Below are 15,452 nucleotides of genomic sequence, written 5' to 3' on the forward strand. Positions count from 1 at the left end.
TGCAATTTATTGAATACAGTCCAGAACGTGGAAAAAAGATGGGTCACACGGGGGCAGAAGGGATGCACGTGTATCCCTTGTTTACCGCCCTGCTCACGTGGCTGACTGCCCAGCGTAAGGAGTATGAGACCCGCTGTCACCAGCTCAGGAAAAGATCAAAATTCAAACTCTAAGTACGGTTTCTGCTGAATATGCATCACCATGGCACCGTCGGAACGTTGAAACAGAAGTCGGACCGGCGGAAGTCGAGCCATGGTAAATCGGGGGCGGTCTGTATTGGCTGGAGGGCCAAGTGGCACACAGAGGGTACTGAATACTTGCTTGTTGAGCGGTTGACTGGCTTCTCCAGGCCCCTCCCTTCCCCACTATGCCCTGCGCACAGTTGGCGCTGGAGGAAGCTGGTCAGATGGCGTCGTAGCCATCTGATGTAGCCTACAGTTTTGGGGAAGACTCAGGGTGCTGGGAACTCCCAGCCCTTCTTTACCACCCTGCCCGCCCTGGGGATGGCTGTGCCACTCCCATGAGGACTCACCTACTCGCCACCTGTCAGGTAGACTTTATTCAGCCTTATCTTCTCAAATTTGTATTAACGAAGCAATGGAGTTTTTCCTATCAAATTATGTTTTGATATTAAATGGATCTTTCCAAACAACACTCTCCCGGAAATTCTGCTAACAACCCCTCCCATCCCTCAGGGTGGATGCTCCCAGGGCCCGTGGGGGTGCTGGGCCCATGGTCATCTGTCTGGCTCTGAGTCCTGTTTGTCTGTCTGAGCTAATGGTCCTGTTACAGAAGCATGAGGCTGCTTCTTTCAAAATGCTGATTCTTGGCCCCACCTCAGAGCCACAGAACCAGACCTGGGGGAGACGTTTGCACCAGGCCCAGGAATCTGCATTTTAATGAAGTTCCCAGTGGATGCTGAGGCAGAGTCAAGGCCGAATCCCTGAGCTGAGAGGGAGAAAGAGCTCTGCCAACCAGCGTTCCTCCACGCCCCAGGCCAGTGGCAGCAGTGCCTGCGGGACTTGGGCTGGAGAGCCCCACATCTCGGTGGCTGTAACACAGAGCATCAGCTGGTGTCCTTCTGGTTTCCTGAGCTCATTAATCACACCCTGACTGGCCTCCACTCACACCCAATGGCTGGCTGGGTCTGGGCCTGGGCCTGGGCCTGGGGTGGGCAGGCCGTAGGTCCGGGGAGGTGGGTTGGAGGGAGCCAGGGCCTACTTGCAAGGAGAAGCTCAGCCTTGGAGGACCTGCCCATGCCAGACAACCTCTCTGTTGGCCCCGGTGACCCTACCTCCTGGCACTCACACCCCATGTAATTCCCTCTCCTGGAGTGGGGGCTGAACTGGGTGACTGGCTTTTAACAAAGAGACTATGGCAGAGGTGATGAGATGTCACTTCTGAGATGAGGTCATAGAAAGATGATGGTTTCTGTCATGGGTGCTCTCTTAAACTCTCTCGGGTCAGTCCCTCTGGGGGAAGCCACTGCCTACATGAGTCCCTGTGGCGAGGGACTGAAGCCTGTAAACAACCGTGGTGAACCGTGGTGAATGTATAAGCAGACCCCGCCCCAGTGCTGCCATCAGATGAGACTGCAGCCCCCAGACAACTGCCGGACTGCAGCCCCAGGAAAGACCTTGCACCAGAGTCACCCCCTGAGCCATACCTGGGTCCCTGACCCTCAGATGCTGTGAGATTACAAATGTTTGTTGTTTTCAGCTGTGACATTTTGGGGTGACTGGTTGGGCAACAATGGGTAACTCACGTAACTCTTCATCTGGGCACTTCCAGGGACAGTTCTTCCTGCATCGCTCCCCGAGCCCTTAGCCATGGCCATGCCAGACGCTGTACCAGTCCCCACAGTGGGACGCACTGCTTCACGTTCCCAGATCCTTGTAGATCCCTCCTCTGGAAGGCCCGGGCCACCTAGTCAACATAACCCTCTCCCAGGACTCAGCCCCAGTGTCACCTCCTCTGTGTCACCTCCTTCTCTCTCTGTGCCCACTGCAGCCCAGGTGGTTCCAGTCAAAGCCAGTCAAAGGCATTCTCTCCCTGTTCACTTACAGTCTGTCTCCCCGGCTCGACTGTGGCTCCTAGAACACAGCACCACCGTTGCGTTCTTCTGTCTTACCTGATGCTCAGCACAAGGTCTGACACAGAGCTGGCGCGGGTGAGGTTTGATGAATGAATAATGAGCGAGTGACTGATTCTGCCCCCCACCATGGCCCACCACCTCCCAAGGCTGTGCCCTTTTTACACTCAAGTACAGAAAGCCAGCTCTGTTATCTTCCCCCAGAAACTGGCTTTTTCTCCCAACCTCCCTGACTCTTTTCCAGGACCAACATCACCTCCCCACAAGCGATAATTCCCTCCCTTCTCCTCTCCAGCCTGTGTGCACATGCCACCTTCTCATTCATCCTCACACCCTTGCTCCTAGCAGCGTGGACACCCCCTCCACACAGCCACCATCTCTCAAGAGCACAGCTGCAGCTGCCCCACGGGCCACGGCTCCTCTCTCGGGCACCCCCATTTTTCCTCCCCGGGACCTCTAAAATGCTGCTTCGGAGCATGGAGACAGGAACCACGGGGATGGTGGACCCAACAGCATTTTATAAGGGGAGGCTCACCGCAGCCCCCTCAGGCCACGCGGTCTGGCACTTCAGGAACCCTAGAATCGGCTGCAAACTCTTAGCTTGGCATTTGGAGGACCCCTAGGACCTGATTCCAACAGGGAAGGCAAGAGGAGGTGGTGCAAGTAGGCTTTAAATCACCATCCAGCTCACACCGTGGAGTACCTGTACCAGGCCGGGCTTTGTATACATCACATCTCATTTAGTTGACAGTTATTAAGCTCCTACTGTGCCCTATAAGCCATTATAAGTGCTTTATAGTCTTGAATTGTTGAATCTTCACGAGTGCCCTAAGAAAGAGGGTTTCACGTGCAGCCCCAGACAGACAACTAATAACAGGCAGGCCTGGGATTTGAACCCAAGTCCATCTACGTTCACAGCCTTCTAACCGCCACGGAGTTCCTCTTACAAACTTCTTATGCCTGCCAGCGGGCATCTGGGTTGTTTGCCACAGTCAAACGGCACCTGTACTGTTGCTTACTCAGGACTTCTCCTTAAATCACGCCAAGTGGCACCATGGCCAAGGGCTGGGCTTGGAATCACACGACCTGGATAAGACTCCTGCTCCCCCACTTAACTCTCCGAGCCTCGACTTCTTCCTGTAAACTGGCAGCATCCCTCCCAGGGTTCTTGGGAGGAGCAGTAAGTTAGACACACAAAGTGCTTAGCACACAGTACGAGGGGCGGTCAGGAGGCCTGGCTCACGGTGGGCCTGCTCGTCCCCCGCCCCTTGCATCAGAGGGAATCACGTGACTTGCCTTAGCCACTGAAGCGTGCAGGGGAGGGGCACATGCGCCACCGCAGGCAGAGGTCGGGGGCCAGCACACCACCCATCTCGCCCTCCTTCTCCCTGTCCTCACCATCACCACATTCCCAGTGTGGCTCCTCCATCCGCTTGGCTCCCCGAGCGCGGAATCCCCAGCCAACCCCCGACGGACAGGTAGCGTTGCGCAAGAAATAAACTTTTACTGTTCAGTCACTTCCGTCCAGCCTGGCCCGTACTGACGGATGCAGCAAAAGTCCACTAAAGGTTAACTCATCCCTGTTCCTTACTTAGCCTTATTTCCTTACCAATGAAACAACATCACTTTTGTAAATGAAGACGTACAGCACCACTCGGTGTTGTTAATATTCACGTAATAATTAAAATGAGAAACGTTTATCCCTATGCCCGCGAAAATCACCTTGCCCGCTCCCCACTGGACATACATGTACCGCCATTCTAGAAGCGCTCTTCAAACATTTCCCTGTAAGACACGGAACGTTGGCTGCAGGTTTGGGAAGCCCGGCCAGAGAGTGTCTCACGGTCGGCTCCAGGCCACTGCCCTTGCCAGCCTGAGCCCCCCACGCCCCACCCCCCAGGCCCAAGTCTGCAGCCGATAGCAGCTCCGCGCCCCTGCAGGGGCACCTGCCCCGCCGCGGCCCTTACCTCTGCAGACCGTGCCGTTCTCCACCGCCTCGAAGCCCGCTTTGCACATGCAGCGTCCAATGGGCACCAGCCACTCGCCGTCCCCGTTACAGTACAGCTTGATGGGCACGTCCACCTCCTCGGCATTGGCGATGCAGCTGCCCCGGGCGGCCACCAGCGAGGTGCTCTCGGCCCCCGACAGGGTCTCCTGGAAGACGGCGCCGTTCTGGATGATGCGCGGGCACTTGCGGTAGAAGACGCGCACGGCGATGAGCGACATGCAGCCCCCGTAGTCCTGGAAGGCCAGGTAGAAGCCGCTGCGGGACACGGGCCCGAAGCTCCGCACCTCGGTGTTGATCTTCATGACCCGGCCCCCCAGGTCCACCTGCGAGAAGCTCTCGTCGGCCGCGATGGTGTCCACCTTCACCCACGGATTCTCCATCCAGTTGGGGAAGGTCTTGGTGGCTGAGTCGAAGTCGGCCTCGTAGTAATAGAGGTTGAAGGTCTCCTTGCAGGAGCCGGGCACGCTGGGGATGCTGCTACAGTCACGCACCGAGAATTTCATCTCCACGTGGATGCGGTGGGCGCCGCGGCGCCGGATGAACTTGGTCCGTAGCCAGTTGTTCTGGCTCGACTCAAACACATTGCACACCTGGTACGTACGGATGGTGTTCATGTTCTCGTCGTAGCCACTCACCTCTTCCCACTGTGGGTGAAATGCTAGTCAGGTGGGGGAGATGGGGCTCAGCCCCGTGGGTTGTCTGTCTATAGGGGAGACACAGACCCTGTCTTAGGGAAGCCTTCAGTCCAATGGGGGTAAATAGGACTCTTACCACTGGGGGCCTCCTAGTCTAATGGGGGAGGCACGGACTCTACCTTAGGCATCTTCTAGTCTGATGGTGGAGACGTGATCCATACCATCAGAGAACTCACAAGCTGAGGGAGAGACATGGCCTTGGCCCTGAGAATTCCCCAGTCTGTGAAGGAGACATGCCAATCTGATGGGAAGGGCACACACCCTGCTCTTGGTTTTCCCCTGATTAATATGGGAGATGTGACCCTCACTCTCGGGGTGATAAAGGAGACGAGGCCCCAGCTCCTGGGAAGCTCCCACCAGTAAGGGAGAGGCCCACCGCAAGGGAATTCCCTCTGCTGAGAGCAGACACAGCTTTGTGCTTGGGGAGTACTAATTTGATGGGGGAGTCAGAACGTTTGCCTACTGGGAGCTCCTATTCTGACCAGGGAGACACAGTCCTTGCCCCAGGGGATTTCCAGTCTTGCGGAAGAAGAGCCCTAAGCCCCATGATGGGGAAGACAGGCAGTCAGTTCTGGGGGTCTTACGTGGTTAAGATACCACTAAAATGGTTAGGGGACCCAGAGAGAAGCTTTCTACCCTTCTTGCCTATGGCAGGTGCCTCGGCACCCTCCCTGGGCCCCAGCCTGGCTCTCCCATATGCAGCTGAGAGTTCCCGAGCCCCACTGCTGTGGGGGCTGGGCAGGGCCATGGAAGTCTGGGGATGAAGGGCACTGGTATCTCCTCACAGACTCTCACAAGCCAAGCTCACTCATGTGCTGAGCCTTTGTTCACAATTCTGTGCCCTCCTCGAGTACCCTCCCATCTTCTCTGTCCATCCTCCTGGAGCCTCTTGTAGCAGGCTCTCTCTGGCTGCAGAGTTTGCATTCGCTGACTGTCCCATGGGTCTTCGGGGACCCCCAGCCTGGGCGAGGGCGGGGCACCCTTGGGCCTCTCGGCCTGGTCTCCCCAGTGGGGCTGACAGCTTGCTGAGAGTATCTTCCCACCCCCTCCTTCTCCTGTGTCCCCTTTGTCATTGGGCTGGCTTTCCCTGGGGTAGACCCAAAAGAGCCGAAACAGCAGAGCACCCCCTCCCACCCATGCCGGCCTGGAGTGGGTGCTGAAGCGGGACCTCATTTCTTTGTCATGATGATCAATATGGTATATCATCATCTCCATCTTGCAGATGAGCGAGTAGAGACCAGGGAAGCGAGGCCACTTGACCCAGGTCACACAGCCCTAGACCCATTCCCATGCTTGTGCACGCTGCCTTGAAACACGGGCTCACAGTACCCCAGGAGTCCTGGGTTTTGTCCCAGCTCTGCTAACTTGATGCATGGCCTTGGGCAAGTCACTTCCCCTCGCTGGGCCTCTATTTCCCCAACTGCCAAATGGGACTGTGGGGGGGGGTTGGTGAGGCAGGTGGTAATAGAGGTGTCGCCCGCCAGTGGGTGTTCTTTGTTCTTCTGCCTTCCTCAGAAATCTGGGCCATGTCTGTGCGGGGCTGTGTAGTGGCTGCCGGTCTGGGGAGGGCTGAGGTTGTGAAGGGCCAGTGCCTGTGGGGAAGGCTGAGCTGGAGCCTACTGGCCCAGCCTCGACGTCAGTGGAGGCTCTGAAGCTCCCTACATTGCTTTTTTTTTTTTTTTTTTTTGGTGGCACCATGTGACAAAGTCAGCCCCTTGTTACAACCACTGCTCTTCTTCAGAACTTAATTAGAGCACTTAATTAGAGCACTCTGCCTTTCTCCCCTCTCTCTAATTAACATGCGGAGGCCCTGCAGCCTAAACACCCCAAATAATTGCGTCCGGGGGCCCTGCAGCCCAGCCTGGCCTCATTCCTGCTGGGGGGGGCTGCGGGCCCGGCCGCCTTCGCAGATGGAAAACTGGTGATGAGAAAGAGCCACAGAAAGAGGCCTGACCCTAGGGCCCTGCCTATTGAGAGCACAGGCCTGGGGTGGGGGTGGGGGGCTAAGGGGATACAGCTCCTTGGGGCGGCAGCCGAGTCCCAGTGGGAGGAGCTGGGGTGGGGGGAAGGGCACTGATGGGCTGGGGGAGCCCAGAGCCCTCTCCGGAGCCCAGGGAGATGAGGAGGGAATGATATAAAAACAGATGACCGTGACAATGATGATGGTGGTACGACTAGAGCTACTCATTGTGGGGGCGGGGGGCGCCCTCTGCCAGGCACTGTGCTGACACCGTGCAGGAAAACCCCACAACAGTCCGGTGCAGAGCACATGACCACGATCATTTCCTCGGAAACTGAAGCTCAGACAGGTTAAGGAACTGGCCCCAAATCACGCAGCTGGTGAGTGGCAGGATTGGGACAGAATTTCAGGCACGTCCGGCCCCACAGCTTGTATGTAAATTGGTGCCGGAAGAAAGAGGACTCTCACACTGTGCCTGCTCTTGCTCTTGAGGGACTCACAGCCTACCTGGGCTCAAACCACTGGCCCAGGGAAGTATGGGACTCATGGAAGTGTGATGATAAGAGCTCAGGGACGGGGAGCCTTGTGTTATGGGGACCCAGAAAGGGGGCCCAGAGGACTCGGTCACAGCCCTGGTTACAAACCTGAGCCCCATCGCTAACTAGGTGTAACGCCCCTGGCAGGCAGCTTCAACTCTCTGAGCCTCAGTTTCCTTACCTGTAAAATGGAGGTGTTTCCTCCCCATATGATTGGCGATGATGTGTATAAAGGTGCTTCCTTGATACAGTATGTGTACAGTGGGTGCTCAGAAAACGACAGTTCACTTTCCTCATCTGTAAAATGGGGGCAGCGCCAGTTCCTACTTCTCAGCCTTGCCCTGAGGATGCCACGGGATAAAGGCTGAAAGCAGCCGGCATGCTGTCATGGTAACCAGCACTCCATCAATAGTCGGGGACCAGGAGGGCGAGGCAATAAGAGGCCAGCCCTGGGCCCTGAAGGAGGGAAAGGGGCTGGAATTTCGGGGCATCCAGGCCCTGCAGCAGAACCCGAGGTCTTCTGAGGGACCAGGCAGGGTTTGGGGACCACCGACTCACCCCTGACGGAGGATGCACGATCCAGCCCAGCTCCGCCGTCGCTGTGGTTGAGTCCATCAGCGTTTCTGTGAGGAAAGCCAAGAGTCACTGCCGCCCACCTACCGAGTGCTGTCAATCGCCCCAAGACCCCCACCCCTCAAGGGCCTTCTTTACTGAGCGCCACCTACTTCCATTGCACCAATCAATCATCGGGCAGACTACCCTCCCACTAGGTCTCCCACTCCACGATCCCACCCACTCCCACCTTCCGGCCAATCGTCTGATTCTACCCCTCCAGGCTCCACCCCTTAAGGCGCAGCTCCAACCCTTCCGCCGGTGGCCACGCCTCCTCTCAGCCCACCCTGTCCCACCAACCTGGCTAGTGCCGCTTCCCTCCCTTGCTGGTGGAGAAGGGTCTTAACCGGGACTCTCCTGGGTGGGCTTCAGAGAGTCCACCAGGCAACCCTGGAAATTTTATGTCAAACTTTGGGTATCTGTTTGCTTTTCGGCTTGCATCAAATTCTCAAGAACTGGACTGTGGCCCTTAGAAAGGCCTCTCTCTTTGGTGCCAGCTGAGCCCCATCAGTTACTCCACCTCGGCTCTCTGGCCCAAACTTCCTATCGGGGACACCCTCCCCCCTTCTCCAGGCACCTGGAGTCCTCCATAGTGTCCCCACACTGGGGCTTCCCCCCTGAGGGTTCAGTCAAACGTGCTCTTAGGAAAGGGCCCTAGGAGTGGGGGGGGGATGGGGGGGTGGGTGTTGAGGGTGAGCCCTGTGCCAAGTAGCTCCAGTCTGTCACCTGCCCTCTGGGGGTTGAGGAAATTCAAATGAGCTTCTGAACCAGCCAGGGCCCCACTTGCCCCGCCCCCCACTCCAGCAGCTGGAAGGAAGGCGCCACACAGCCTGTGACGAAGAAGACCCCGAGGGCCAGAGAGACCCCCTTTCTTCCCCAGATAAGGCCCAGGACCCCTTCCCACTTCCCCTTCCCTGCCATAGGGAATTCAAAACACTTCTTGAGCTGAACTACAATGAGTAGATTTATATTGGCCCCCTTCAAGCGTTCATTCAACACATATATCCTGATGTCCCTTACGCGCCAGGCACTGGGGACCCTGAGAGAGAAAATGGCGAAGAGTGAGACCCTACTGTGGAGCTGTTCACGGTCGAGTAGTGGTGATTAGGCGTGAATACAAATAGCCACGAGAGAGCAGGCAGAGAGACCGAGGTCACAGCTGGACCTTCCACGCCACCTAGCTCAGCGCGCGTGGGTGAGGTGCCCCAGCAGATCTCACTCATCGGTCCACGCCCCCACCCCCGTGGCTGCACGATGCTCCCCACCACGGCGGGCCAGGAAACTAACACCCGCCACTTGAGATGCTAACCGTGGCCCAGCCCCACGGCTTCGTTTCGGAGCTAGGGCAGCGAGGAACAGAGACGGGAAGAGACTTCCTGAAGATCCCGTAGGAGCTGGTGGCAGAGTGGGCGGTGCAGATCTCCAGCCTCGGACGCTATAAACTTCTGGATACTTAGTTGGATAGCCTGCACCGGATGAACTCGGGGGAGGCTAGTGGGGGCAGGGTGCACAGTGCCCGGGCCACTGTGAAGGTCGAAATGGGAGCAACAAGGTCTTGAACTAGGGCAGGAGCGGCGTGGATGGGAGGAAGCATTCAGCCAGAGGTGACCCCAGTCAGACCCACGAGCTGACAATGGAGGAAGCAGCAGTGTCCCTATGACCGCCTGTGGCTGATGTTGCAGTCGCTGTGTCCCCTTGCACGGGGGGCTGGTGATGGGGGAGGAGGGGTGCCAGGGACGGTGGAGTCCAGTGCCAAGGGCATCTTTTTGATGGCAAATTGGAGGGAAGTTCTATTGTGCCGCTCTGGAGCTGAAAAAGGGTTCCTTTTCACACTCCGAATGCTACAGATTTTTCTTCCTGGAGAGAACAAGGGCTGAACTTTTAACCTGTTTTCTCTCATCGGCCTCAGCCAGAGACGCGCCAAGCCGGGCTCTCTGCCTGGGCCTGAGGAACAGCTGCTGGGAGCCGTGTGGAACAAGGGAGAGGAGACTCTGCTTGGGACTAGAAAGGGGTCGTGTGGGGGAGGCAAGCCTGCCAAGCAGGTGGCCCCACCCCTTGGCTGGATTCTTGGGCTGACCCAGAGGCCAAGCTCTAGAGGATTCCATGGCCCAGAGGAGGGGCTGTGAGCTGACATCCTCATTGTATGGGTGGAAGCTCAGACCCAGAGAGGGCAAAGGACTTGCCAAAAGTCACGGACTAAAGGCTGGTGCTCGAACTCCAGGCTCCCAGGCAGCTCGGTCTGGGGGGTGTTCCACGGTTCCCCAGCTCTGCCTCCCACCTCACCTGGAACCAGTAAGGGGAGGATTTCAGGAGGCCAAAAGTCAAAGGGCTAGTTGGTTCACAGACAGGAAGGGGCTAAGAGGGAGTGTGAAGTTTGCAGATCCCCTGGGCGGGCGGCATGCAGGAGGCTCCCTTCTCCCTGTGCCAATCCTGGCTTTGTCCAGAAGCCTGCCTCTGGGAAAGCTGTTACCCTTTGGGGCTGTGGCAGGAGGACACCCATGGGTGCTCTCTCCCCAACTTACCCTCGGCCTTTTGCTTTTCAACGTTGACACCTCCCTCCACCCCACTGCACACAAGGCAGGTAGGCAGAGCAGATAAAGTAGGGGTCAGGAGGTCGGAGGGACTGCGATTCTAACACCTGCTCTGCCACCTAGTTGCCTTGTCAGCTTGGATCTGTAACCTTCCCAAAGCCTTAGTTTCTTCACCTGGAAAATGGCCATAGTGCCTTCTGAGTGGGGCTAGGAGGATGAAAGGACAGGGAAACATGTTAACTTTGGGCCCAGCACAAAGCAGAGCCTCGGTGAGTGGCAGATAATCTTTTTTTAGACCGAGTGTGGTGTCTTTTGGCTGATCCAGTGCCTGCACACACACCATTTCCTCTAGACTCATGAGGTGACCCCCGAAAGTGAAGGCGGGTCCGAGAGGCCCCCCCCCCTCCAGACAGCGCTTGCCAACATCTGACAAGCATCAGCCTCTTGCTCCAGCACTGCAGCCCCCGGGAAGCCCTTCCTGATCCGTCTGATGCTGCTTTGCTGGGATGCCCTGAGTTTCCTCTTTGTTCCTCTCAAAATGAGCATGAAAGTCACATTCAGTTCCCTGGGGAATCTGGGGCTAGTAGTTCTTGCCCGAGGAACCTGGGCAGGTTCAGAAAGCCAGGCCACGTTCCACCACCAGCACTTCCTTCCTTCTCCCCATAACACCCCAGACATCTGCCCTCCAGTCCCAAAAATCTGCAAAAGGGAGAGAACTCATGGTCACTGAGACAGAGACCTTTCTATTAGGACCTGGAGACCCTCACCAACGTTCTTCCAACAATGCCAAGACATAGTTAATATCATCCCATTTCACAGATGGGAAAACTGAGGCTTATAAAGGCTCAGGAACTTGCCCAAGGTCACACATCTTGCATTCACAAGCAGTGCTCCAGCTGCACGGACTGTGTGGGGCTCTCTCTCAGCCCAGTACCCCATACATACCATTCCTTCTGATCATCTCCCCCTCCACACCTCCTCTGCCTGCCCCCAAGACCCAGCACGGGGCTTGGCACATAGTAGGTCTACAGTCAGAGGCTGAGATCACCCCCCACCTCCAGGCTAATGTTCTGCTCCATCAGAACAACATTCATGACTTCAGCCGTTGCCACCTACAATCTATGCTATATTTAGCTACTATTTTTCTTCCAGCTGACTCTTCTTTTAAGTGCATTTTAAAGAGGAAAAAGTTATCATTATTATAAACGGGAAACCAATATTACTTGCCATAAAAAGAAGGAAAATAAACACACAACTATTACAATTAAAAATGTTCCTCTGCAAACTACCTAACATCATTTCACTTCCCACACTTTGGGGACCGCGAGATTGCACAGAGACGCTTCTGAAGCAGGAGAAATGTCCCCATCCCATCCCCACTGTGACAATGACAATCCCTCATGCAGGGGAAGCTGTTTTTGCTGTACACAGATAATTAATCACCACACGATGTGACAAAGACTGTGACAGGGACTCGCACGGGGCACTGTGGGTGTGGGAACTGGGTGTGGAAGGAGAGGAAGAAAATGCTCAATTTAGGGATGGCTTTCCTGGAGGAAGTGACACTTGAATGGAGGCTTGAGGAATGAGTGAGGAGGGAGTTAGGAGAGGCTGAATGGGAAGGGCATGTGAGGCAGAGGGAACAGGAGAGGCAAAGGCGAGGAGGTGAGCAACAGCACGGTCCGTGGGAAGGAGTCAGTGTTGGTGACGGTCGGCAGCTCTCTGAGGCCCCTGGCTGGACCACATCCACCTGGCCACGTCCCTGCCTGCTTCTCTGGTGCCCCTCCCCCGCTCCTGCCCTGCCCCACACTGCCCTTCTCCTCGCCCCTGGACACTCCCACCCCAGCGAGCCCTATGGAAATATCTGGTTTGCAAGCCGTGAATGTGCTCCGAGACCATCTTTTAAAATCCCAATGGTTAGATGAGGAGATGAGGCTGTGCGGACAGATTCTCAGCACCCCGGAGAAAGCTGGAACCAGGGCCTCCGGCCGCCAACTGGGACAGCCTGCGTCGGTGGGAAAACTGGGTTCGCGCCATGGCAGCGGCTTTGGCCCTAGCCCCACTGCGCCCGCACCCCCTCTCCTTCCTGGAGACTGCACAGAAGAAAGCAATCAGGAGGTCCTGATTGCGCAGGCTGGGGAGGCCCGTAGGCCCCTCTGGCTATGTGTGAACGAGCAGTGTGCATTTCAGAAATACTTGAGCTAAAAGGGGAGACACACTGAAGTCGTTAGCGTGGAGCCGACAGGAGGTGGCTGGGTGAGGAGGCCCTGGTGGACGCTACCACCACCCCTGTTTCAGGCTGGAGCGGCGGCCACGCTCTGCTCCCCGATCCAGCCCTGTTCAGCTCTGTATGACCCCCGTGTGGGCCGTGGACCCCGTTTGTCCGGACTAATGGCAGTGTATGAGAGTTCCAAAGAGACGAGGAGGAACTTTCATTAAGCACCTACTGTGTACGGGCATTCCAAATACAGCTTCTGGCTCAGGACAACTTGTGGGGGTATATGCTATTAACCCCATTTTATAGATGCAGAAACAGAGGTCAGGGAGGTAAAGCAACCTTCACAAGGGCACACGGGTGAGGCTGGCATCGGAAATCACATCTGTCTCATTTTACATCTGCGGGACTGGTTTTTTTTGTTTTTTTGTTTTGTTTTTTTGTTTTTTTGTTTTTAAAGGGGAAGAGAGACTATGAGTGGCGGGGGGCGGAAGGAGGAGGAGGGAGTCTTAAGCAGGCTCCACACTCAGTGCAGAGCCTGATGTGGGGCTTGATCTCATGACACTGAGATCATGACCTGAGCCGAAATCAAGAGTCAGACGCTTAACCGACTGAGCCCCCCAGGCGCCCCCATGTGCATGGTTTTCAAGATTTTGCAGCTATAGTCTTAAAAAAGACAACACACACACACACACACACACACACACACACACGCAAAATCACTGGGGCTCTCTGTGTTTATTCTCTCCCTCTGTGTGGGCCTGACTGAGGACGGGAGGGGAAGGAGGGAAGGGCAGCAGGGGAGTGGGGCTCAGACTGTCTAGGCTAGAACCTTGGCTCTGGCACTCTCCATGGTGTGACTACAGGCAAGCCTGAGCTCCTCTCTGACCCTCAGTTTCCCATCTGTAAAATGGGTCATGTGACCATTAGGTGACATCAGGTAGGGGAGTCCCACTGATCTGCCGTCTCCCAGGGCCCTCATTCTGGGGGAGCTCTGTGTCTGCCTCCTTACCACTGTATCCCTAGCCCTGAGAACTGGTTCTGGCCCACAGTGGATGTACTTGACCTCCACATGGCAGCTGGGTGATGTTTTCTAAAGTCCATGTTGATCATGTCTTAACCGAGCTTAATGCCCTTCAGAGCTCCGGCTGCCGGCACGAGAACGTCTTAGCCCCTAGCTCCCTGTCTTCAAGGCTCCTGCTGGACAGGCCAGTTAATTCTCTTCCAGCCATGCTCGCCTATGTCCCTAGTGTCCAGCCACCCTGAAGTTCCTTCTGCAAGCATGGTCCTGGTCACTTGACCCTTCCAGGTTTTTCTGCCTGGAATGCCTGGCCCTTCCAGCTTTGTTAGCCTAATAAAGAAGTTAGGCTAACTTCTCTTCCAAAACTTAACTCAAAGGCTCTCTCTTCCTGGCAGCTGTCCCTGAATTCTCCTGGGTTAAGTAATAAGATCACGGTCATTCCACGAACATCTAATCTACCTACTGTGTGCCAGGCCCTGTGCTGGGCACTGGGGATGTCAAAATAGATCAGCAAATCCTTCCCTCAAGGAGCTTCCAGATTAGTGCCTGACACATGAACTTTCTACACAAAGAGGCAGGGTGAGAATGCTGGTCCCGGTCGGGGGCCAGGAAACCCAGGGACAGAAGGTATTAGCTTTGACCAGGAAATTAGCAAAGGAGGAGGTGGCATTGGAGCTGGGAGAAGAGGACAAGGGCATGCCACGTATGGAGTACTGCACATCAAAGGCACAGAGGCCTGAAACTGCAGGGCACTTTGGACAACAGGAAAACCTGAGGACTTGTTCTCAGTTGTGAGCGCTGGGCTGAGGGTTTAGCACTCGTTATCTCATTTCGCCGTACCAATAAAGTAGGTAGTTGATCATCTCCCTTTACAGATGGGAAAACTGAAGTTAGGAGAGACGGTTCAGTGCCTGCATGGCCAGGAAGTGGTGCATCTCTGTCTGCCGCCCATCAGAGCACATGTACTTAACCCGGCACCATGCTAGAGTTTCTGTCCCATTCGGTAGGAGCAAATGCTTCATGGAAGGCTATGGGAGCTTAGGATGGGGCCAGAACTTCTGGGCCTTGAATGTGAGGCCAAGGAGTTTGGATCTTGTCCCATAGGCAATGGGGAGTTATGGAGGATTCCTGAGAGGGGTAGTGATGTGGTCTCTCCTGAAAATGGATAGACACCTAGTAGTTGTTCCTTGGGGTCTTTGCTCCAGACTGGCCAGCAGCCCATAGCCCAGGTAGCAGATCAGCCTGGTACAGGACCCAAGCTGCAGATGCTGCTCCAAGCCCTTTCCGGCAGCTCTAGCTGCTCCCCGTCTGGGGCTAATAGGGCTGCGGTGACTCGAACACAGGCCCGTCTACCCTACCATGGGCCATACCCAGGCAGTCAATGGCTGGGAGTTGGAGCATTCTTTCCATGGTCCACATCCACATTAGAAATTCCAAGAGGAGGCAACAGACAGGAACCAGGAGATAAAATTCAAGGCCACTGACAAACTGGGTGACTTGGAAAAGTCACTTCACTTTCCTGAGCCTCAGTTTCCTCAGCTGGAAAATGAGGATCACAAAATCCTTGCTCTGTGTATTCACAGGGTTGCTTTGTTGTTGTTGTTTTTAAAGATTTTATTTATTTATTCGACAGGATAGAGACAGCCAGCTAGAGACGGAACACAAGCAGGGGGAGTGGGAGAGGAAGAAGCAGGCTCATAGCGGAGGAGCCTGATGTGGGGCTCGATCCCAGAACGCCGGGATCACGCCCTGAGCCGAAGGCAGACGCTTAACCGCTGTGCC

The 15,452-nt window shown here is 55.8% G+C and overlaps 1 protein-coding gene across 3 annotated transcripts in view; it reads right to left on the reverse strand.

Moving 5' to 3' along the window:
* Nucleotides 1-15,452, reverse strand: part of EPHB2 (EPH receptor B2) — a 182,259-nt gene that overhangs the window by 113,251 nt on the left and 53,556 nt on the right. For all 3 annotated transcript variants that reach the window (XM_045782559.2, XM_045782561.2, XM_045782560.2), the window contains exons 2-3: nucleotides 7,850-7,914; nucleotides 4,060-4,744 (exon numbers count right to left, since the gene is read on the reverse strand). In XM_045782559.2, coding sequence (XP_045638515.1) covers nucleotides 4,060-4,744; nucleotides 7,850-7,914 — 750 coding nt within the window. The remainder of the gene's footprint in view (nucleotides 1-4,059; nucleotides 4,745-7,849; nucleotides 7,915-15,452) is intronic.

The sequence above is a fragment of the Ursus americanus genome, chromosome 33 (genome assembly GCF_024610735.1).
Source record: "Ursus americanus isolate L20-20 chromosome 33, mUrsAme1.1.p, whole genome shotgun sequence".
NCBI classification, from domain to species: Eukaryota; Metazoa; Chordata; class Mammalia; order Carnivora; family Ursidae; genus Ursus; species Ursus americanus.